Source organism: Cavia porcellus, unplaced genomic scaffold, assembly GCF_034190915.1.
Source record: "Cavia porcellus strain 051 isolate PalLab524CR breed Dunkin Hartley unplaced genomic scaffold, mCavPor4.1 scaffold_32, whole genome shotgun sequence".
In the NCBI taxonomy this organism is placed as follows: domain Eukaryota; kingdom Metazoa; phylum Chordata; class Mammalia; order Rodentia; family Caviidae; genus Cavia; species Cavia porcellus.
In genome coordinates this window covers 25791849-25816829 of record NW_026947515.1, presented here as the reverse complement: position 1 = coordinate 25816829, position 24981 = coordinate 25791849, and the positions used below count along the sequence as shown (strand labels likewise).

Genomic DNA, 24981 nt, shown 5'->3' with positions numbered 1-24981 from the left:
CCATGGTACAATGCATATCCTGGGGTGACCATAGTTTTTGTGACAGGGTTGTTTTTATGACATTTACAGAAGTTTCAATTGGATGACAAGTCATGTGACTTAGCTGAGTTCAGGGGCAAGAACAGAATGGTTGCAGTGAGATCAGGACTTCTTCAGCACTTAACTTGGGGAGACTTGATTAAAAAATTGGGGAGTGTTTGCTTCAAAGAGGTAGAGAATGTGGTTGCTTTCTGGAAAAGTATCTCAACTTTTCTTATAGTAAAGAATGATTTCAGTTTAATTTAAACAAAACCAAAGATGCTTCAAACTTTAAAGAATCTAGTTTCTTGCAAAATTTGAGAAGAGGAAGTCAGTAAATTTTAGAAATCAGATGATTTTTTTTTGTCTCTTTGAGCTGGTCTCCAGCTGGTCTTGAGTTCATTTTGTAGCCCAGGCTGGTCTCAAACTTGCAATAATTCTCCTGCCTCAGCCTCCCAAGTGTTGGGATTACAAGTGTGCACCAGTACATCCAGTTACAAATCAGATTTTAACACTAAATTGCCCCTACATGACATGTCTTTTGGAATCAATTCTATTTTAAAACCATTACTATGTGCTCCACCTCATGCAAGGCAGGAGGGGTAAGAGGATGAATCAAGTCTCTTCTTGAGTTTCCCATGCCTGGGTTGTATCAGGTAAAAAAACAAGTAATAATTGATGAAAAAGGACTCTGAAAGAAGTCAGTTTACAGTAGTATTTCAAGAAACCTGTTTAACTTGAGGATTTTAACATTATAAGAGTCTTCCCATGTGTGGTGTGAAAAAGGGCACTGTCACATCTGATGGAAGTGTTGAGGTCTGGTAGGGTAGGGAGAGTTCTCACATGCTAATGGAAAGCACTGACTCAAATCCTTTCTCTCAGATCCAATTGCTCACCTCCAAAAGCCCTCCTGCAAGCACTAGGCATCATCACAGAGTATATGCAGCCCCAGCCTCAGAGGGAAATGAATCACCAAACATGGAACTGGATAGAGGATAGAGCAAATGACAACACTGTGGAATAAACCACATTGTGTATTCTCCTGTCTGCTGCCCTAACTAGTCCTCATTCTGGAGGTCAGCTGGATTTCCTGGAATCTGTATCCCTAAAGGAGGAAGGATTTCTTCTGGATTGTGGCTCCTAAGTCGCTGGACTGGGTTACTACTTCTGAGTGCACAGAGGCCCAGCACTGTGACCTCCATCAAGGGGCTGCTGAAGACACAGGGCTACCCAAGTCTGAGGCCCAAATCCTGCCTCGATATGGGGAGGAGCCCTGCGGGACATTGCTGTCACCTGCGGGACACTGCTGTCACCTCTGCTGGAGGCAGGAAGTTGGGCCTGGCCAGTGTAGCAAAAGGCTCACTGAGGCCATAGTAAGCCCATCTGGGCCAGAACCTAATTGTTTCTTAAACAATGATGTCACAAGCGGTGGGCCAGGGCAGAATGTATATAGTTGCCAAGGCACTGGCAGTAAGTGGCCAGCAAAAACATTTCAGCAAGCGTCTTGCTGGAAGCAACTGGCCTAGGTCTTGTTGACCAAGCCTTATCGTATGATGTTTATATTGCGCTTTGGGGCACCAAGGTTCATGTTTTGGCCACAGTTGTGGCTACTGGTCCTGGTAGCCCCACATCCCGAGTGGGCTCAATTCCCAGCCCAGATGGACCCTGAGCTCTTTGAGCATAACTCTTTGTTTTTTCCTTACAAGCCTCTTCCCTCGGCTCAACCACTCCACACCTTTACTACTCGAGCAGAGCCAGGGGAAATGGATTACCCAGGAACCTCTGCACCCGAGAGGATTTTACTTACACCTGAGGAATCAACTGGAGAGTCACTGCCGGATCCAGATAAGTTTGCTGTTCCACATCAGGGTCTGCATGACAAGCTGGTTGGGCCACAGAGGCTCCCAGAGGTGGATTCAATGGTAGATGGGCATGAGAATGAACACCTAGCTCTGCCTTCTCAAGTCAGAAGAAAGGAGGAGATTTCTGCTTCAGAGCAGGCTGCAGACCACCAGTCACATGTATTGCGTCTACTACTAGGAAGCAAGAGTTCAACACCATCAAAGTTTGTTTCACTCCTGAAACTGAAGGATATAGCTCAGCACTGGCAACTTCCTAAGGAGGCTTTTGGAGCTGCTCATCAATCAGAATACCCTCAGCTTCAGAAACAAACTGTGGATCTCAGTATGGGTAAAGCTGAACATGACAGCCTACACCTGGGAGATCTTCAGAAGCCAACTGAGCCTCCACAGCCCTGTGAGCACAAGGAAACATCCCACTACCAGCTGGAGACCCAGACTAAACATCTAGAGGCTCCCCAAATCCAGTCCTCTCTACCTGAGGGAGAAGGCCCTTATCAAGACTCACAGCCGGCTGAAGAGACTGTACCTTCCTTTATCCATCAGGAGGCCCTAGGCCAACAAAAGTTTTTTACCAAGGCAGGTTTAGGTAAGCTGTCAGAGAATGAAAAGGTCAGTGTTCCATCCCTAAGGAGCAGTGCAACTCATCTCCCGCCTTTGCCAAATTCCATCCTGAGATCTGGGGAGATACCCAAGGAACAATCTCCAGTACTACAGTCAGCCTCTGCTAAGACACAAGGGCCAACAGTGAATGAGCTGCCAGTTCCAATGCCTGGTCAGTATCCAACTCAGCATCCGACATTAACACCTGTCACAATCCCACCACTAGACATGTTGCTTAGCACAAGTGATGAACACACTACAGAGCCTGCACATTCTGTGGCCCTGCAGAAGGTTACATTTTATCCTCGGAAAAATCTGGACGTGTCATTTTCACATCAAGGGGAGGTACGGGCTCAGCAACAAATCCTTCCTCCTATCATCATTGAGGCTCTGAACCTGGAGCACTCCACAACTCCTCTCCATACTTCAGAGGTTCAACTCCACCCATATTTGCAGACCTCAATTCAGCTTCCAGAGCCATCTATGGAGGCTGAAGCACAATATACACTGCAACGTGGAATGAAAACTCCAACATCCCTGAGGGAACTTGCAACATCACCCAGTGTCACGGAACAACCTATGGACACGGGCCCTATCCAAAATCCTAAAGCCACTACCGAGGCTGAACCTTCTGTGGCCCTGAAGGAGGTTACACCTTCTCCTCTGCAGCATCCTGTGGTGACACTTGCACAGCTAGAGGAGGGGGAGGTTCGGCAACCAATCCTGACTCCTGGCATCTCTCAGGCTTTGAAGGGAGAACAGACCAGAACTTCCCCATCTGCTTCAGCGGTGCCTCTTTCCCCAGCTTTTCCAGAGACCACATCTTATCCAGAGCCATTGATGGAGGCTTTGGGTCAGCGTAGAGAATCATCTCACAGAACAAACCAAAAACCACCGGCTCAAGGTCCAGCTCAGCCTCCACCATTGACCAGTGGCATGATACAACCACTGGACGTGGGCAATATCGTACATCCTGACCTTACTGTAGAGGCTGGACATTCTGTGGACTTGCAGAAGGCAGCTTCTTCTCCTCAGAAGCATCCTGAGGTGACCCTTGCACATCCAGACCAGGTGCACACACAGTACCCCATCCTCACTCCCAGCACACTTCAATTTTTGGACATGGAGCATTCCATCACCCCACCACCTGCTACAGGAACTCAAATTCCTTCAGTGATGCAGCAGAGCTCCTCCAAGCCTCTAGAGCCATCTATGAAGGCTGGAGATAAATACACAATGGCTCCTGAAATGACAACTCTGACATCACAGGTTGATAAAGTTAAGGCTCCAACATTCCCCAGTGGCGTGGTACCACAAATTTATATGGGTCCTACCATGAGGCCAAAAGCCATTACAGAGGCTGAACATTCTGTGGCCCTACAGGAGGTTACAGTTTCTCCTCTGAGGCTTCCTGATGTGGAAATCAAACATTCAAAGCAGGTGCAGGCTCCGGGGCCAACTCTACTTCCTATCGTCTTTCAGCCTGAGAACCTGGAACAGACTGTGTTGCCTCTACCTACTACAGGGACTCAACTCACCCAGAATTTTTGGGGAATCCCTTCTCAGCCTCCAGAGCCTTCCTTGAAGGCTGTAGATCAAAATATGGTATCACCTGCTAAAACAAATCAAATATCACTGGGTCAGAGTCCAGCTCAGCCTCCACCATTGACCAGTGGCATTATACAACCACCGGACATGGTCCATATCACACATCCTGACCTTACTGTAGAGGGTGGACATTCTGTGGACTTGAAGAAGGCAGCTTCTTCTCCTCAGAAGCATCCTGAGGTGACCCTTGCACATCCAGACCAGGTGCACACACAGTACCCCATCCTCACTCCCAGCACACTTCAATTTTTGGACATGGAGCATTCCATCACCCCACCACCTGCTACAGGAACTCAAATTCCTTCAGTGATGCAGCAGAGCTCCTCCAAGCCTCTAGAGCCATCTATGAAGGCTGGAGATAAATACACAATGGCTCCTGAAATGACAACTCTGACATCACAGGTTGATAAAGTTAAGGCTCCAACATTCCCCAGTGGCGTGGTACCACAAATTTATATGGGTCCTACCATGAGGCCAAAAGCCATTACAGAGGCTGAACATTCTGTGGCCCTACAGGAGGTTACAGTTTCTCCTCTGAGGCTTCCTGATGTGGAAATCAAACATTCAAAGCAGGTGCAGGCTCCGGGGCCAACTCTACTTCCTATCGTCTTTCAGCCTGAGAACCTGGAACAGGCTGTGTTGCCTCTACCTACTACAGGGACTCAACTCACCCAGAATTTTTGGGGAATCCCTTCTCAGCCTCCAGAGCCATCCTTGAAGGCTATAGATCAAAATATGGTATCACCTGCTAAAGCAAATCAAATATCACTGGGTCGGAGTCCAGCTCAGCCTCCACCATTGACCAGTGGCATGATACAACCACTGGACATGGTCCATATCACACATCCTGACCTTACTGTAGAGGCTGGACATTCTGTGGACTTGCAGAAGGCAGCTTCTTCTCCTCAGAAGCATCCTGAGGTGAACCTTGCACATCAAGGCCAGGTGCATTCTCACCATCAAAATATGGCTCCTGAGATGGACACAGGTCGTTCCATGACTCCACTACCTGCTATGAGGACTAAAGCTTCCTCAGTGATCCAGGAGAACCCCTCTCAGCCTCCAGAGGCATCTATGGATGTTGTAGTTAAAATTGCCATACCACGTGAGATGCCCAATCCAACTTCACAAGGTCAGGATCTAGCTCAGCCTCCAACATCACCCATTGGCACCATCCAACCATTGGGAGTAGTGCTTACCAAAAGTGCAGCACCCACTACAGAGGCTGAACATTCTGTGGCCCTGCACAAGGCTTCTACTCCTGCTCTGAAGCAGCATGGGTTGACATCTTCACATCCACACCTGACTCCCATCACGGATCAACCTTTGGATGTGGAACAGAACACTAACCATTATTCTGCACAAATGGTGCAGGATGCCACCAGCACTAGCAACATATGTGAGCTCTGCACCTGTGACAATGACACCCTGTCATGTACGGGTCTCAACCCGAAGCAAAGGCTGCGCCAAGTACCCGTCGTAGAGGTCAACTCCTTCACAGTCTTGTAAGGATCAGTTTTCTTCTTTTGTTGTCTGCATTGTGCCTGAGGTGACAGCCCTTTCTTCAAGGGCTTCCTAGACTGTCCTCACATCCCCTGTTCACATTGACTTTCTGTTTTTACCTTCTTCTTTCTCAATTTTCCTTATTCCACTCTCTTTGTACTATTTGTGCCCTCTTACCCTTTTTCCTTCTTTTTTTCTTCATATATTTTATTTTGAGACACGGTCTTAGTGAATTCACCAAGCTTGGCCCAGAGTTGTAAGCCTGCTTTCAAGTCTTTAAATCAGGGAAAGTAAAACGTTTCACGAAGCACCTGCAAGTCAGCTAAGAGGAGCAGATGGATTGACAGTACTGTGTCTGCTGTCACCTGCACTGCCCAGGTTATGATGAAATAGGTAAAAGAAAAACCCAAAAATAACAGAACGTCACTCCCAACCTACTGGAAGTCAGACACACTGAGTTCATTTTCGCTGAAGATGAAGAGTGAATTCTTAGGAACAATGGAGGTTAAGGGTAGGAAAATTTACTGGGGAATAGGAGTGGTGACTAGGAATAGCTCCTGAGAGACAGGTGGGGTCCCAGATGGGTTGCACTTTACTTATCCCACCACCTAACACTTACTCTCCTATTTTTGCTCCCCCCTTTTCACAACTCATTTCCTTAGTGGTGATACAGCAATGTGGGCACGAGTAGATTCTGGGCCTGGCGGTGTAGCTCAGAGGTACACTGCCTGTCTTGTACACTCAGGGTCCTGGGTTTGATACCTAGTATCCCTCACCCCTTGGAAAAAGGAATAGAATCTGCCTGACCCAGACGGCCTGCATTTTAACCCAGACATCTCTTTCATTATCTTTGTAACATTTTGCAAGTTAGTCTGTGACTCACTTCCCTCATCTGTGGAAGGAGGAATATAATGTTTACTGTTTCACAGGACTGTGTCAGAAAAGAGAACATTGTGATACAAGTAACAGCACCCCCATATGTATGAATATTAGCTACTGTTGTTGTTGTTGAGGCCCTGAATTATGTGCAGAACTCACCTTTGCCCCTTGCTTTGCAGTATCTAGTTTGTGCTCACTCCTGCAGAGCTAAGTACATGGGGAACTAAAGAAGCATAATGCTTTTTCCAGAACATGAAAATGATAGAAGGGAGGGGAAGAGCCTTAGCGGAGGTGGTGGGGCCATAAAGAATAGATGCAGAGTCACAAGATTTGAAGGTTAGGGAACACTGCATGGGGGAGCTCAAACCTTAGCTGGTGCTTAGAGTGCCTGCAATTGTCAAGCAGAGGAAACACAGGAAGGCCAGCCCAAAGGCATGGCAGCAGGAATGAACATGGCTGCACAGGCCAGTCTGCCTGAAAAGAACAGGGTTATCAAGCAATGAGGTATTATTTCAAATTATGAACACTGAATATCAACTTTAGGGTCTTTAGAGAGACAGAGAGACAGACAGGCAGAGAGACACAGAGACAGAGACCGACACACAGACAGACACAGAGAGACAGAGTTTTCAAGCCAGAGAGCAAAATGATCAAAACAGGAGGACCCTGTTAGACTCCACATGTGGAGGCATCTGGAAGGGAAGGCTGAATTCAGGGAGACCTCGAATCTCTAGGAGCCTGGGGATAAGTGACAAGTGGCTGAGCAGGGTGCTGGTGTGAGAGTGGGTGAACACTGGAACACTGCGTGACCAAGCCACCCAGTAAACAGCTGAGGGCAGGGTGGACAGAGAAGAGCAAACTCCTGTGAGCTCCCGTCTCCATGCTGTGTGGAGCTGAGTGGTGGAGGTGTCACAGGTGGCAGCCCCAAGCAGGGAGGAGAGCCAGCTTGAGGGGCACAAGTTCTGTTTGAGGCCGTGGTGAGCGCAGAGCAATGAGAATGCATCTGGTCACGTGGAAATGTTCACTAGGCGCATGAGCAGACAGATTGCTTTCCCGCCATCCTCAGGAAAAGTGTATGCAAACTGAGCAGGAAAGTTGTTGCTGACGGATAAAGAATGAGTTTCCGCAAAATTGGAACTGAACCCTGGTTCGAGGCAGGCTGGCCTGAGGCTCACTGGTATCTTCATGCCTCAGCTTCCTGAGTGCTGTGATCACAGGCGTGCTCCCCTACTCCTGACCTAATAACTCGTTGGCAAGGCATGATAGACCTCCTTTAAAAAGGAGTCAGAGATGTGTATGGAATAATGGGAGATCCATACCCTTATATGCTTGACCATCTGTCTCCCTCACCCTGTCACACGGGAGATAAGCCCTGGTGCCAGTTTTGTGTGGGTTCCTCCTTCTCCTTTGCAGTTTTTGCCCTGACCAGGTGATGGTTTACTGCTTGCCTGGTGGTTCCTCTTCTTCCCTGTGCATCAAGTCCAAGCGGTTTTTCCACATCAGGACGTTAGCTCCTCTACGTTGCTCTTGCCCTTATCCTTCCACTGCCTGCAGAGCTTCCACAAAGGGTACTGAGCCAAAGCTTTGGCGCCAGCTGGCAGAGGCTTGCTTTATTCTTACTCACTAATAATGATGCATTTTGGCCCATTTTTCTGTTGAATGATTTTTCTTTTACTTATTGATTTGTAGGAGTCATCTTGTACCCAAGTGATTTTGGGAAAAACACTTAAATTAAAACTAAGTGACCGACATCATTAATCCAGGAGACTGGACAGATAGGAAGCTGAGCTGCTGAGCAAAAGTCTCATCATTTGTGCTGGCTGCTCCTTAGTCTGACTGTCTTGTGCAAACTGGGGAGCTGTTAGTTCTGGAAATGAAAAGCTGTTATTGTCTCTGTGTTTGAATATCCTGGATATTGTTAGGATTCTTGTATTTATTCCTTTCCCAGTTATTCAAAGACATAAATTGTTTCTTCACAGGGATTTCCAAGGAAACTCTATTTATAGTATACAAAAAGGGGCATGGAAAACCTACCGTTGGGCTGAGAAACTGTGAGTATAATCTTTTAAAATATGAATATAAAAACTTCATACAAAAACCAGGATCCTCCTTGATTCAGAATGTTGAGGTGAACACTTTTGAACAAAGGTATTTCCCCATCTTATCTCAGGTCAACCTCACTTGATTAAAACATGTGTTTAGATGTGTGAGCCCTTGGGTTCAAGCCCCAGCTCTGGAAGTGGGGAGGGAGGGAGAGAGACAAAGAGAAAGAATTAAATTTCATACACCCTCTTGGTGAGCAATGTCTTTCTTTCTTTCTTTCTTTTTGTTTTGGTAGCAGGGATTGCACTCACAACCTCACACTTGATAGGCAGGCGCTCATGCTGCTGAGCTAAATCCCAACCCTCACAGATCCTCTTGGAAAGAAACAGTTGAAATTTATTTTTTTTATACAAAGAGAATGTGATTATATTCTTAATGAATAAAGATGAAATAACAGGTAAGACCTTCCATATGCTCTAATGACCCATCAATGAGGTAACCACTAGTCTGAATCTGATGTATCTTTCCTGATCTTTCCCATGCATTTGCCTGCACACATACTGACATACAGTGAAATAGGGTTGTCAGGTGGCTGTCTTTTTTTTTTTTTTTTTTTTTTTACCTAAACAGTACTACCTGGCAACTTGAATCTCTCACTTTTGATACCCCAGAGTACTCTCCTACCCCACATATAGTGGGTTACCCACTCACTTACACTCCTACAATATTCCATAGTGTGTATTTTTACTTGTTTGTGTTGAGACAAGTCTCACCATGTAGGGCAAGCTGGCCTTGAACTCACGGCAGTTCTGCTTCCTCAACTTCTTGAGGGCTGGGATAACAGGGATGCACCACCGCAGCTCACATGGTGTATTCATTTTGTCTTAATTTGGGTTTTGGTTTTTTTTTTTTTTTGAGAAAGGGTCTTGCTACATAGTACAGGATAACCTTGAATTCATGTATGTAGCCCATCTTCCTGCCTCAGTCTCCCAAGTTCTGGGATGAGAGGTGCACCACCATGCCTGGCTGTCATGGTGTATTTAATAATATCCCTATTGATGGATGTTTAGAGTATATCCAGGATTTTTTCATTTTTTAAAATTAGTGCACTGCAGTATATGATGATTACATCCCTCATGGGCAATTGCCACATGTACATGATACCATACATTTCAATTCTTTTTCTCATCCGGTTCTCCATCCCCTTCCCCCCATTTCTTGATCATCATCTTTCTGAGAAAGATCTATCGCCCTTCTTCCTATTATCTTTCTTTAATTTTGCTTTTTATTTAGACATTGGGTTTCCCATATAACAGAACTCATGATATAATTAAACATGTTTGATTTCTGCAAAAGACTGAAGTTTCCTTCTCTTTATGGCAGAGTACTGCACTGTGTGTAAATACATTGTTTTTATCCATTATCTGTCGATAGACATAGCGGGCCCTTCCAAGGTTTAGCTATTATGAGTTGTGCTGCTACAAACGACTATGAATTCATCAATGTAACATGATGCCTTTAATTCTTTTGGGAAAATACCTAGACGGAGAATAACCGGGTCAAGTGGAATGGCTAGTTGTTTTTTGAGGCAGTTCCACACCGAGTCCCACAGTGACTGCACTAGTTTGCATGTCTACCAGCAACATCGAAGTGTTTTTCCCCTATAGCCTCACTAGCATTTTTTATTGTTTGACTTCCTGCTGATTCCATTCCTTGTGGGGTAAGATGGAATATTATTACTTTACAATGCTCTAAGCACCATAGTTATTGAACATTTTTTATGCATTTATCGGCTGTTGGTGCTTCTCTTCTGAGATGTGTCTATTCATTTTAGTTGCCCAGTTTTTGGTCAGGTCTCTTATTTGGGGAGGTACCTCTCCAGGTTTCTTTTGTTATCCTCTTCTTCTTTTGGCACCTGGAACTGAACTCAGGACCTTGCACCTGCCAGGCAGATGCTTATGCCATTGAGCTGTATCCCCAGTCCTCTCCAGCTTTCTTGTTACCTGTACCACACAATGAACACTTGTTGATGCTTCTTTGTGAACATGGGCAAATATTTCTGTAGAACAGGTGCCTACAAAGGGGATTGTTGGCATGAGATTGTTGTAGATATGAGACTTTAATTGCTCCAGGTACACTCCACGTGGCAGGACCTGACAGTGCTCATTTCCTCCGCGTTTTCTTTCTTTCTTTTTTTTTTTTTTAACCGCCGCCGCCTCCCTCCTCCGCTTTTTCATCACTGCATATCCTTCAGGTTTCTGAGGAAATGTGATTTAAAAATAACCTTTTCATCTTCCAGAAATCTCAGTGAAAATTACATCACCGAACTACGTAAGGATTCCTTTGAAGGCCTGCTAAACCTCCAGTATTTGTAAGTTAATCATGTTTATTTGAGTTTAGAGTTATCTGTAAAATGAGGAGGCAGTTCTAATTATATATTCTCCAAAATCTCTTCCAGAAATAAAATGCTGTAAGTGTGCAAGTTTGTATAGGTCTCAGTCTATGTCTATCATCAAAAATGCTATGCACATTTTCACTTTTTATTTTTATTTTCATTTTTTATCTTTTTTGATACCAGGGATTGAATGCATGACTTTGCACTTGCCAAGCAGACGCTTATGCCATTAAGCTAAATCCTCAGCCCCATTTTCACTTTTTAAATCATAAGGTACAAATGGGAAAGCCCAACTTACACAGAAAAAGTAGTAATAAGATCTGAGCACTTACCGGTGTTATAACATGAACCTTGTTTTATTAGTGCTTATGTACCATTGGCTTGTATTTGTATTTACCATATGGGCCATCAATCCAATTGATCCAGTCTTTTTTTATTTAGCTCATAAGTTCATTATGTTTTTGTTGTGTTTTCTTTTTTAAGTGGTTTAAAAGAAAAGGAGGGCTGGGGATATAGCTCAGTGGTACAGCATCTGCCTGGCAAGTGTGAGGTTGCAAATTTGAGAGTTCAATTCCCAGTACAAAAAAGAAACAAACCTCTCATGAATATATACAACAGAGACTATATGTGACCTGCAAAGTCTATAAGTATTTGCTATATGGTGTTTACAATAGAGATTTGAAAAAGCTGAATCAGAACAAAAGAATTAAAGTTAACCTTAGACTGCTGTCTAGAGGACCAGAATGTACTGTGTAGACCGCCTGTGCTAATCTGAGTGCCATTAACCCAGAGTGCTTAGATGATTGAATCTGAATGAAACTAACACTTAAAGTATTAAATAAGTTTCTAAAGTATTAAATAATTAACTAAGCGGGTAAACTGTTGTATTATCCAGATGATTAAGATACCAGAAGAATTGACTGCCAGCATTTTAGTGCTGGAATTATGACACCCATCTTAAAAACATGTGTTTAAAATCGTGATTAAGTGGTATAGTGTGGTGGTGCACTCCTGAAATCCCAGCATTTGGGTGGCTGAGGCAAGGGATTATTGCAAGTTCAAGACCAGCCTGCCTTACAAAGTGAGCGCAAGGCCAGCCTGAACTGCATAGCATGACCCTGTCTCAAAAAAAAAAAAAAAAAAAAAAAAAAAAAGTAAAAAAGTAAAAAAAATGCTATTGCTGGAAATGTTTACACTCAGCATAGAAATACTCCATCTTCACTAAAACAATCACAATCTCTGCAGTCTTGTTTTCAAAGAGGAATTACTTGCATAGTATTTTTAACAGTTTAGAGAAAGGAGGATACTATGTTCTTTGGTGTGAAAGCTTGATTTTTGTTTTGTTGTTTTGTGTTTGGTTTGGTTTGGTTTCTGGTCCAGTGGGTCCAGAAGTGTAAATATTATTAATGCTAATTAAACTAATTTTGTGGTATTTTGGCAAATAGAGCCTTTTTTCAAATGTAGAAGGCTTGAAGAAAGTAGGCATAAAGAATTTTTACTATATGGGACTAAAAATAGTCTCTGGAATTATGAAACATTCCCGGCCCTAAGGCAGTAGTGGCAAACCTGTGGCATGCATAGACAAAAAATCAAAGGAGAGAAAACAATTGTTCTATGTGACAAGAGACCAAAAAAAAAAAAAAAAAAAAAAAAAAAGCAAGAGTAACTTGCCCATGAACTGCAGAATGGATAAGAAAGATATGGTATTTACATACAATGGAAAGCTGCCCAGCTATAAAGTAGGCAATCTTGAGGCTATTGTAGGGAATTGGATGCAACTGAGATCATGTTCATGGGTGAAATGGTTTGGACACATACAGGTGAACACCAAGTTATCCCCCTAGCATCAACAACTGAAGGAGTTAGTGGGATCCAAAAGGCACATTAGATTATAACAGTGATAGTTGAGGAAATGCCTAAAAAAGGAAAGTGGGAATCACTGCTAATTACCAATTACCTCGTTTTCAACTCTTTTACAATTTTCATAATTTTGTTAGATTTGGTTTTATTGTGTCTTGGTTGTTAGATTTTACTGTGCTTGGTGATATGGGCAGCTATTTTGAAGGTAACAGCATATATTGTGGTAAACATCATTGTTTATATATTATCTTATTTTGAAGTCCTATAATGCTTTTATTCTTTTGATTGGTTTTATTCTGTTTTGTTTTGATTTTATTATGTGTGAGGGTATGGATGACTATTTTGAACAAAATGAGACATTATGGAAGCCATTGTTGTTTTCGCATCATCTTGTTTTGAAGTCCTGTAATGTTTTAATTCTTTTGATAGGTTTTATTCTATTGTGTTTTGATGGTATGAAGTTATTTTGAAGAAAACAAGAGACAGTATAGTAGCCATTGTTATTATCTTGTTTTGAAGTCATGTAATGTTTTCATTTTTTAATTTTGATTGGTTTTGTTCTGTTTTGTTTTGTTTGATTTTATTTCATGTGATGGTATGGACAAGCTATTTTGAAGAAAATTGAGACATTGTGGTAGACATTATTACTTTTCCATTGTCCTGTTTAGAAGTCCTCTGTCATTTGCATTGTTCTGTTCTTATTTGCTTTCTTCTGTTTTGTTTTGTTTTATTCTCTTTAAAATAAACAAAAAAAAGAAATTGAAAACTAGGCTTGGTGGTGTAATCCTAGCATTCAAAAGCGTGAGGAAGGATTGCTGCAAATCTGAGGCTTGCCTGGGCTACAAAGTGAGCTCAGGGCCAGCCTGAATGCTGTAGCAAAACTGTTTCAAAATGACAGGGCAAGAAATAAAAGCCATTAAGTAGTATACCTGCAGTCTTAGCACCTAGGAGGAGGAGACAAGAGCACGGTGAGTCCGAGACTAGCCTGGGCTACACAGTAAGTTCAAGGCCAGCCAGGACTACCTAGTTCAGAAATGAAAAACACAATCTAATAGTTGTATACTTTATCTATGAAGATCATGAAGGTGAGAGTCCTAGAGGAATTAGAGACAGGATATGGGGTCCACAATGTTCAGATACAAGTCCAAGATTTTGACAAAAATGTTTTTAATATTGTGAATTCTAAAGTCTAGTGTTCATACTACTTACTTACTAGTTATTTAAGGCAATGTTTTCCTTTTCCTTGTTCTAGAGATTTATCCTGCAATAAAATACAGTTTATTGAAAGAGAAACATTTGAAGCACTACCCTTTTTGAAGTTCTTGTAAGTTACAAATAAAACTTCCTTATATTTATAGTCTTAAAATCTCTTTGCTACTCATGGGGAAATCCTTTAAACCTCTACCAAAGTGGATTATAGAGATTATCACACAGGTCAGAGAGAGTCACTACAGAGCAATGATTCTCAGTTGGTTTGATTTTGCATGGAGGTGACAATTGCTATTGGCATCGAGAGGGCAGAGATCAGGGATACTGCTAAGCATGCTACAGTGTTCAGTCAGGCACTCAACACAAAGAATCAACCAGCTCCAAATGTCACTAGTGCGCAAGCTGTGGAATGCTGTTCAAGAGCAATAAAGATCACTCAGCACAAGTATTTATTAAGCTTTCATTCTTTGTATCTAGTGCATTTCACATGTAAATATGAAAGTCTAAATTACAAGCCACCATCTTCCAATGAGATTTCTTTAGTATATGGAAAAACTATTTCAAGTGATGTTTCATCATATATAAGTTGAAATAACTGCCAAATGAAAAAGGTTCAGAAAGAGCATCTTTATTCTTTCAATTATGTCCTTTTATTTTTTTGTAGAAATCTTCGTTGCAATTTACTCACAAAAGTGAGCTTTGGAACATTTCAAGCATGGCATGGGATGCAGTTTTTACACCAAGTGTAAGTGATATAAATGATAAACATATGTAAAAACAAAAACTGTGAAAACCAAATCTATGTATCAACTTCATGCAGTTATTCACTAGCTGGATCCTGAAAGAGCTTTGAAAAGTAAGTCTTAAGATCCACTGATTATTTTCAGATGAGATGAGGAGCATCCAGGATGGTATGGCCAAAGACTACATTCATTATTTCCAAATGAGGAAACTACGGTACAAAGAGGCCAAGGGATTTGATATAACATTTTTGATGACAGGGTCTTGCTATGCAGTCCAGGCTGGCCTCAAACTTACATTGGTCCTGCCTCAATCGCCTGAGTGCTGGGATTAGAGGCACGTGGGTTTTTGTTACCACAAAGCAATTGCTTCCTGCAGATGAGCGAGCTGACTTCTATAACTTCTAGGTAGCCTGCTCTGCATTCTCAGGTACTGGTCTTTGGCATGAGCAACACAAGGTGTCACACAGGTAACACTCAAATTAGCATCGTTTGGAGCTCATGGCTGCTGTGAAGGCTGTGAACGAATGTTCCTTGAAATTCCACTTGCTTGCTTCTCACATGCAGAGTTCTCACTATTCAAATATATACACTAGAGAACTTCACAGGACTAAGTTTAATGTAAAGTTCTACAAGAAGCAAAAGGTACCAAAGCTTTTTCACTGCCGGTGTCCACTAAATGGGAAAGTAGAAAGAATTCCTGAAAGCCTGCCACCAGGTACTTCTCTCCCTAACCACCCACAATGTTGTTTTTGAAAAAATATTGACTTCTGAAGTTATGAATTATCTGTGTGCAATCAGAACTTCAAAATGTCCAACAGGTGGGTGTTTGTGTTAAGAGATAGTGTGGAAAATATGTATAAAAATACATTTCTCTAGCCCAATTCCACATGCTTTCTCTCCTGCTCCCTTTGATAAGAAGTGCAGGCTTTACTTCCTTTCTGCTGATGTTTAATAGCCTGAAGGGGATTTCAGACTCAAGATGAAAATCCCCATCTCCACCTGAGTTGGGAAAGACTTCCCACCTGTCTCGTGGGTCCAAAGTCCAGTTCACACAGTCTGAAATCCCTGGGGGGGAGGTTTAGGATGCATCTGGAGCTGGTTAACTTCACCTGCATCCTCAACCGTGTGAACTCCTCACTCTCCTTGTCAACCTGGTGATGCCCAGCCTGGGAGACACTGAAGGCTTGCTTTTGAAGGAAAGTGGGCACAGGTGAAGCACTAGAAAAGACTCATAATGGAGGAGACGGTGACTTGTGACATCTGATGTTAAGGTTTTTCTTAACAGAAAGGCAGTTGCTTTCTGGAGATGAGAAAGTGAGAGCTAAGTGGTGCTGGACATTCATGCTCACAGCACTTGCTGTGGATAGAGCCCTGCCTCTCAAACTACTCTACAGTTACTTCAGTAGATTTGCACAGTCAGTCAATTGTGGCATGCACCTGTAGTGTCAGCTACTCAGGAAGGCTGAGGCAGGCGATCATTTAAGCTGAGGAGCGGGGGCCAGCCGTGGCAACGTATCAAGCCCCTATCTCCCCTGAGAAAGTAAAAAGATCAACATAATGGTCACAATCCACCAAGTGTGTGTTTGGGACTGGGTACCTGGGCTTTGGGTTCAAGTTTCCCAGGAGACAAAGCTAGCTGACCGTCACCACAGTGAGACAGAAGCCTATCGCATCTCTTTTCAAAGGGAAGTCGCCAAGCTAGGATGCCAATACTTTTATGACCAACATGTTCAGTCTGGAGCTCATTATCAGTTGAAGTATTTCTCCCTGCTGCACAAATGCCTCCGCTGTGGTGGATTTATCATGAGTTGAGTGGAGGGGAAGCCCTGGGACTCCTCACTTGCACAGGACCCTTCCAATGTCCTGGCGGGGCCTAGAAATTTCTGTAGGCATACATTTTGCATGCTTTTTCATTAAAAGGCACTTTGCAAATTTCATAAGGTTCAGGCCCCACTAAGTCTGGTTTCATGCCTGCATGCCAGGGAATTATAACCTAGTTAATAACTTTGATAGAGCCTCTGCATTACTGACAACATTGGAACAGTAATTAGCAATCTGTTGGGGTCAATCTCACTTGAATCTGAAACCCACCTCAAAGATACGCCAAGAACTCGGTGGGAAGGTGCCACTCTGAGTGGTAGGAAGACTCGCATCTGCAAGATGACGAAGCCACTGTGCTGTGTCACAGTGCTCCTCTCACCCTGTAGTGTACTGTACTTTCCTGCTTTCAGTTGGCCCACACTCACTCTGCAGAGCATTGATCTTCCTTTGTTTATTAACTGAAACCTTGCTACCTCAGAAAAATCGGGATTGAAATATATTACGAAAAACTGGCCAAGTTGACGTTCCTAAATGTTAAGTGTGCTCCCCCCGCCCCCGACTTCCAAGCGTTTCTCCTGCATTCCACAACACAAGTGCACACTCATGGCTGCTTTTTGAAAATTCTTTCAGTCACTTCATCAGTTCTAACATTACAATATCCTCCATTTAGTTTTTTATTATTTTTGAGACAGGATCTTGCTATGTATTCCAGCCTGGCCTTGAGCTCACTTTGGAGCCCAGGCTGGTATGAAATTGAGGCAATCCTCCTGCCTCCGTCCCTGAAGTGAAGGTCTGTGCTTTTACACATGAGAAGACTTTATACAGTAGAAACACCCTGACAGATGTAGAGTATATTCACATGCTGGCTTGTCTAGGGTCAGGCAACAACTGATCTAAGAGAGAACAGGGGAAAATCTAAGTCTGTCCCGGCTGAAGTATTTACCCTGTACTAGGATGCTCATGAGGTCAGTGTGGCCACATTAAAGGGAAACTGAGCCATGGTCCTGAGACAGCCTCCTGCTCCCAGCAGTCCACTGGCCTCAGTCTCCCATGCACAGTGTTTGCTCATCTCGGTGCATACACTTCCGGACTGTACCGGGACCTTGGCAGTTCTTCTAGCTTCACAGGCAGACACGTGACACATGAAAATATCAACTCAGGTTTGTCTTTTGAGCTGACACACTTTGGCTCTTTAATTTGTAAAGTTTAAAAGATTTGGGTGTTACATCCAGCAATTACTTCATCTTCCTTCTCCAACAAGGCAACGTCTCTGCTCTTGGAAGTTTAGCAGTTCTTCCTCTTCCTGTCACATTTCTTTAATGCTACATTTATCAGGTGTCTGTTAAGGCACTACATTAAGTAGAGATGCTATTGAGATAACACACTGAACGCTCTTGAACGGGCACTTAGCATGTGGCAAATGCTCAAATATGTTACTTTAGTCTCATTTTCCCAACAACTCTTGCATTGTTACTATTATTCCCACTAATTCAAAGACGAGGAAGCTGGACTCAGAAGCCTGGGCTAAGTCAGTCAGGTGCACACCATTCGTGAGTGGTAGGATTACTCGGTCAGCTTTGCACACAGTTTTCTATGCAGCTTTTGTTCCCTTGTACTAGGAACTGACTGATAACAGTTTGGCTTTTTGTACTTTGACTGTACTTTGGGAGTTGGCTTCTAACTTCAGTAGGACTTTTGGGACAGACAGCTCCAACTGTTTTCTGCTAGTTTGACACTCGTAGAGTTCCTGGCCTGGCATGACAGTTGTGAGCATCTGAAGGTTTCCTGTTGACCGGCCAGGGTAGACAAGCTCTATAGTCATTTTTATTGCCATCTTGTGGTACTGGGGATTAAACCGAGGGCTTTTGCACTGAGCCACATGCCCCGTCTTTTTATTTAGAAACAAGGTTTCCTGAAATTGCTAAACTATCCGGGCTGGGTCAAACTTTTGACCTCTGGCCTCAGCCTCCTAGTGTGCTGGGACCACAGGCCTGCCCCACTGGGCCTGGCCTTCACCGTCATTCTTAGTGGCTGGGGGAAAGGAAGCAGGGAGAGAAGAGGTAGGGGTGGAGAACCCGCTTTCACAGAGCCCAGCAGTGAGTGGCCTATTGAAAGCTATACTTTGAGCCACTGTGCTGATTAGTTACGTGACATTCATGTTCTTTCACTTCATGACATCATCTCATTGAATATTGACTAATGTTACAAATGAAGCAAGTTAAACCGTATCTGGGAGGATGCACTCAATGGGGAAGCTCACCAGGCAAGAGCGAGTGCGTGGCTCGCAGCCCCACCACTGACTCCGTATTCCTTCCACAGCGGATTGTTTTCACACCCTGCCAATAGTCAGTTAATGGTAACGGTGAAGATTTATTCCTGGACCGTCAGCACGATTCCATTGATTTACAGGCTAGTCTTACTCTAATACCACACTTGGGTTTGCTGTAGATCTCCACTGGGTTTGGAAAGTGGAAACTGAGTCCTAGCCTGTTCTTTTTCAAGGTGGTTTTGGTGATCCTGAATCTCTTGACTTGCTATGTGAATTTTAGAAACTAGCTTGCCAGGTTTTGGAAAAATCCAGCTGGAGTTTTATGTTTTGTTTCGTTTCATTTTGTTTAGCAGTACTGGGCCTCGTGCTTGGTAGGTGAGTGCTGTACCACTGAGCCCAGCCCCAGCCCAGGTACCTGGGATTTTGATAGGACCTGTGCTGAAATCATAGCTCAGCTTGAAGTATAGTGACATCTTTTTTTTTTTTTTTTTTTTTTGTATCAGGAATCGAACTCAGGGCCTAGTCCTTGCTAGACAGGTGCTGTGCTGCTGGGCTATATCACTGGAAGATGTGACCTCTTAATAGTAATGATGTCTTCTGAGCCATGAACACAAATGTCTTCTATTCATTTAGATCTTTAATTTCTTTTTTAACAGTGGATTATAGTTCTCAATGTATGTTTTGTACTTCTTTGGTTACATTTAGTACTATTCTTGTCAACACATGGGATAATTTTCTTAATATCATTCTTAATTTTCTTTCTGGCCCTGGGGGTGGAGCCTAGCGCCTTGTATATGCTAGGAAAGTATGCTGCATTGAGTTACACTGCAATGGAAAAAGGCAGCCAATTTTTGCATAAGGATCTTGTGTCCTACAACCTTATTAGTCGTAGTTTCCTTCCATGTATGCATTCATTATGGTTTTCTCTTCTCTTTTGATTTGTTTTTCGGTTTAATTAAGAGGTTTCACTACGGAGTTCAGACCGGCCTTGAAGGTACTATGCAGGCCAGGCTGACTTCCACCTCAGAGTGATCCTCCTGCCTCAGCCTCCTGGGTCCTGGGATTATAGACATGTACTGCCACAATGACTGGCTTATAGTTTCACACTTGTACCAGGGACTGAGCTACACTCTTGTCCCTTGCTTTATTTTTATTTTGAGACAATATCTGCTTAATTGGTTAAATGTCCAGATGGGAATCCTCCGGCCACCCAAAATGCTAGGATCACAGGCCTGCAGCAAGATTCCTGGTTTCTCTATAGTCTTCTATATGCATATGCAATTATACATAGCTTGGTGTTTCCAGTATGGATCCCATTTTGTTTTCCCCAGCTGTCCTAGCTCAAACCTCCATATAGATTTTAATAAATATAGCCATGGTGGTTTTTTCCCCTTTTCTTTTAGTCCCCTGTATTAGGCTGAAGTGACTCTTTTTTGTTTGTTTGCTTGTTTCTTGGTACCAGTGATTGAACTCATATCCTGGCCCTCGCCAGACAGGTACTGATGTCTCCACTCCTGAGGTGATTCTATTCCTAGTTTGTGGATGGTTTTATAGTGAAAATGAGTTAATTTTTAATTGCTCCCACTGCATTAATGTAGATGAACATGTTTCTTTTATTCTATTAATATTGTGTTTTAGGTTTATTGATTTTTCTGTTGAGCCGAACGCATTCCTGGACTTGGTCATGATGCATAGTGTTAGCTGTATTCTTGGTTTAATGTGGTTTGTAAGTATTTGTTGAGGAATTTTATATCTGTTTTCATAAGAAATATTGATTCAGGGCTAAGGATATAGCTCAGCAGCACAGCATTTGCCTGACAAGTGTGAGATTGTGAGGTCAAACCCTGGTACAAGAAAAATATACATACATACATATATTCATATATGTTTATTCATATACATGTATATATAATTTTCTTGATTTCTTCATGTGTTTTTTTTTTTGGTGTGTGTGTGGTTGGGGAATACTGACTCCTAGAATGAATTAGGAAGTATTCTTCACTTACATTTTAGAAAATGTTTTGAAGGGTTGGGGTTATTGGCTTTTTAATCAGTTGGCAGATTTCACGAGTGAAGCCATCTGATTGTGAGATTCTTTTCATCCCACCAAAGAGAAAACAAAAGGCTCTTCTTTTGTGAGAAGTTTTGGTCAATAACTCAATCATTACATTTAAATATGTCTGTTCAGGTTTTGTTTTTCCTTCAGTTTCTAGACCTGTATCTGTCATCTGGGTTATCTAAGTTATTGGCAGATAATTTTTTGGTTTTCCCATATAATCCATTCCATGTTATTAACAATCCATTCCAGGTCAGTAATAATCCCACCCTTGTTTGAGACACAGATCCTCCTGTCCCAAGGTCCCAAGTGCTGGGATTATAGGCATGTGTCACCACACCCAGCAATGTCCCCTTCTTTGATAATGATGTTTGCCCCCCAAACATGGTCTTACTGTATAGTTAATGCGAACCTTGAACTCACAGCTGTCTTTCTGCCTCAGCCTCCCCAGTGCTGGGATTACACACCCAGCCCAGCATAGTTGACCTTTTACCATTGATTTGTTTTGGTATCTACAATACAATTTAGGGCCTCACACTTGCCAAGCAGGCAGGGGGCTGCTAGGCTGCTAAGCTATCTGCCCAGGACCTTTGTTAAAAACTAATTTTTGGGTATGTTGAATTTCTCTACCGTTTTCTAATTCTCTATTTCACTTTTCTCTGATCTTACTCTTTATTTTTTCTTTCTGATGTCTTTTTTTAAGTTTCTTGGGTTTTCCCCTTGTTTATTCAGAGCTTTATATTACTGATGAGAATCTTTAATATTTGCAATTGTGTGTATAGCTTTCCTAAAGTGTTGGTGCTGGGTGTCACCATTTATATTTATTGCTTCATTGACATGTTTTTTCACGTCTCTGTTATTTGTTCTTGACCAGTAGGATCCTTATATAAGCTTAATTTCCATATTTAGGAATTTACCAGACTTCTTCCTGTCATTGATCTGTGATTTCATTCCACCTTCTTTAGAGAACATATTTTGTGTACTAGTCCTTTTAAGTGTATTGAGACTCGAAGTAGGTGTGATGACACATGCTTGTAATCCCAGCATGGGAGGTTCAGCAATGAGGATTGCAACTTCAAGCACATGCTGGGGTACATAGCAAGCCTGGAGCTGATTGGTATTGCAGAGAGACCCTGCCTCAAAAGAAGCAAAACCATTTATGGAGACTTGACCTAGTCTATCTCAATAGACCTAAGAGTAAAGGGTCCCAAGGTCTTGGGACAGATGCATGTGGCACTCACAGGTCCTCTCATTGTGCCCTTAAGAAGACTGTGTTTCTTCTGGTTTTACCTTGTTGTTGGGAAGTGTCCTATACATGAATGTTAGGTTTGTTGGCTTCTAGTGAAGGCTTCCCGATGGTGCAGTCACTTTTAGGGTTTTCGTTTTTAACCCTTTTCTTGTTTTTGTCTTTTCTATCCACATTTTTTCCACATTTTTTTCACTTTCTCTTTTCTGTAGTTTCTTTTAGAAAACTATAGAGTACCCAGAAGGAACAGTTCTTTATGCATTCTAATGTTTATACATAAGTAATCACAGAAAATGAAAAAGCTCTATACTAGAAAATGAACATCAATTTTTGAGGTAATTTCATGCATATTGAAAATAGATAACTTTTATTCCATTGCATTTTTCAGAATTCTCAATAATAATCCTCTGACAACTATCGAAGATCCATCACTTTTTACATTAAAAGCATTAAATTATCTGTAAGTATTGCCATAACCTTTAAGTCATAATATGACTTTGGCTCTTCTTGCTTCCTTCCAAGAATGGTACAGTATTGTACTTTGATCCTACAGGTCATAAGTTTAATTTTAATCAGGTTATTCACAAAGAGAAGGATTAAGATGTATAATGGGCAAGAGAGTCAGCAGGGATCGGGAGCACCACTGAGGAACACGGTAGACACGGATCACATCAGTGGATGCAGGAACACCATTACCCCAGGAAACGTAGTGGCCTTGTTACTAAAAAGAACAACACAGTGAGAGATGTGAATGCAATATAAAAATGTGAAGTATGATGGTGACTGAAACACAGATGCAGCATCTACTATGCAATGCCAAGGTCATTCATTTGATGATGAAAACATTAAATTTGAATTTTTGCATGAAGACTTCTCTGGGATTATAGTTCATGATAAACTTATGTGCTGGCTTGTTTCACTGGGAGGCAAAAGTGCAATAATAAGATATCCTTCAAATACCTGTTGAAGCACGGATTTTTGGCATTGGGCTTCCTCATTTCTGTCTGGCTTTCTTCTTCAGGGACTTGGGACAGACGCATGTGTCACTCACAGTACTGGAGAACATCCTCACGAAGTCTCGTGAATTGGAAAGACTGTAAGTTAGTTTTTTTCTCAGATCTGTTTCTCTTGGGTTCATTGTTGTTGCTAGGTTTGTTTTACTATTAAGTCAGGCTTATGGACGTGTGATTTCCATGTCACAAAACTCACACGTTTGAGGAGTTTGTGTGGTTATGTAGCCACCACCACACCCCTGCTGTAAAACATCTGGGTCACCTTCAAAAGGCAGCTCATGTCCGTCACAGCTGGTTCACTCTATCAATCACAGCTCCCAGAATCTGCCAGTCTTATTTCTGCCCTGTACGTTTACATTTTCTGGAAGGTCTTATAAATGCAATCATGCAGTGTGCAACCATTTGTGTTTGGCTATTATCCACTTAGGATAATCATTCATACATCCCACGTGCAGTCTATGGGAGTTGAAATGGCAGCTAGGCGTGGCGGCCCAGGCCTGTAATCATAGCACCCAGGGAGACTGAGGCAGGAGGATGGCAAGTTCAAAGTCAGCCTGTGTATCTTACTGACAGTGTGACCCTGTCTCAAAATGAAAATGCATAAATACATGTAAAAGCTGGACAAAAAGAGAGGCTGGAGACAGCCCAGTGTGAATGCCCTCAGTGTAATCGCTAGTACCCCAATCAAAAACAAAGAAAAGAGTTACCACATCATCTTTACCTGATCCCTGCATTTCAGTCTGTAAAAAAGGTCAGCCTTTTTAACACCATGTATGTGGATCTATCTCATTGTAGCTTAAGTGTGCATTTCTTTACTAGCTAAGCTAATGATGATTATCTTTATGAGTGCAGATATTATTTTTTAAGTACTTGGCCTTTCTTACTGAGCTATGACCTCCCCTTCCACATTTTTCATTTTGTTATTTTGAAGCAAGGTCTCACCATGGAGTTATGTTGCCCAGACTGGGCCAAATTTACAAGCATCCTACCTCAGTTTCCCAGAGCACTAGAGTAGAACAGAAATCTTAACTTTAAAAATTTTGATGACATACGATTTAGCAACTTTTCTTGTTTTACCTAAGAAATCTTTGTCTTGAGAACCCATTGTTTAACCCACAGCTACAAGATTTTCTCACTTGCTTTCTTCCAGAATTGCGCTGTGTAACTCTATAGTTATACGTCATGATTATTTTCAGTGGTGCTGGAGATTAAACCCTGGCTTTGCACTGATTTCCATGTCCAGCACTTTTTATTGTTAATTTTGAGATAGGGTCTTGCTAAGGTGCTGATCTACCCGGGCTGGGCTCCAACTTGTGATCCTCCTGCCACAGCTTCTGAGTGTTAGGATTACAGTTAGGTTTATGATCTACTGTGAGTTAATTTTCATGCAGAGTGTGAAGTATTTTACTGTACTATTGTAGAGTTTTAAACTTTTTTCTGTAGTACCCTGTTTTGATGGTTTTTATACCACTGACTGCAACTTAAATTGCGCCATCCTCCTCCAATATAGCAAGCTAAATAGAAGCTCACTTAGTAGTGAAGTAGTTGAGGGTTTGCAAGACACCTTTCATTTAGCAGTCTGCGCTCATTGTTTCTGTCAGGTCACCTCCTCAACTGACTTCCCACACTGCCAAACCCCTTGGTTTCTGCTCCAGGCTCGTCTTCCTCAACTTCCTGCAGCACCTGCTTCCCTTCCCACCCACATTAGCTAGACACCATCCTTTCCAGAGCCACTAGTAATTCATGGCTGCTTTCATCACGTAGTCATTGCTCCCTCATCCTCCTCTCCCTTCTGTATTTTGAGATACTATGGATCAAACCCAGGACTTGAGCACACTAGGCCAGCTCTCTCCCTC

At 42.5% G+C, this 24981-nt stretch overlaps 2 protein-coding genes across 38 annotated transcripts in view; one reads left to right on the top strand and one right to left on the bottom strand.

The window, feature by feature from the left end:
* The window catches only part of LOC106026489 (zinc transporter ZIP11-like), a 115487-nt gene that overhangs the window by 35385 nt on the left and 55121 nt on the right, over positions 1 to 24981 (bottom strand). For 18 of the 36 annotated variants that reach the window (XR_010045057.1, XR_010045086.1, XR_010045081.1 and 15 more), the window contains one exon: positions 1826 to 23206. The exons of 5 other annotated variants lie outside the window; for them this stretch is intronic. The gene's annotated coding sequence lies outside the window, so the exon portion shown is untranslated. The remainder of the gene's footprint in view (positions 1 to 1825; positions 23207 to 24981) is intronic. 13 more of the 36 variants (XR_010045087.1, XR_010045075.1, XR_010045052.1 and 10 more) reach the window with 9 other exon arrangements.
* The window catches only part of LOC106025050 (leucine-rich repeat-containing protein 37A3-like), a 67890-nt gene that overhangs the window by 34811 nt on the left and 8098 nt on the right, over positions 1 to 24981 (top strand). The window contains exons 1-7 of one of the 2 annotated variants that reach the window (XM_013147073.2): positions 891 to 5593; positions 8450 to 8521; positions 10813 to 10884; positions 14021 to 14092; positions 14642 to 14722; positions 22501 to 22572; positions 23134 to 23208. In XM_013147073.2, the coding sequence (XP_013002527.2) occupies positions 1569 to 5593; positions 8450 to 8521; positions 10813 to 10884; positions 14021 to 14092; positions 14642 to 14722; positions 22501 to 22572; positions 23134 to 23208 (4469 nt within the window). In that variant the 5' untranslated portion in view covers positions 891 to 1568. Of the gene's footprint in view, positions 1 to 890; positions 5594 to 8449; positions 8522 to 10812; positions 10885 to 14020; positions 14093 to 14641; positions 14723 to 22500; positions 22573 to 23133; positions 23209 to 24981 lie in introns of those variants that run through there. The other variant, XM_063241810.1, reaches the window with a different exon arrangement.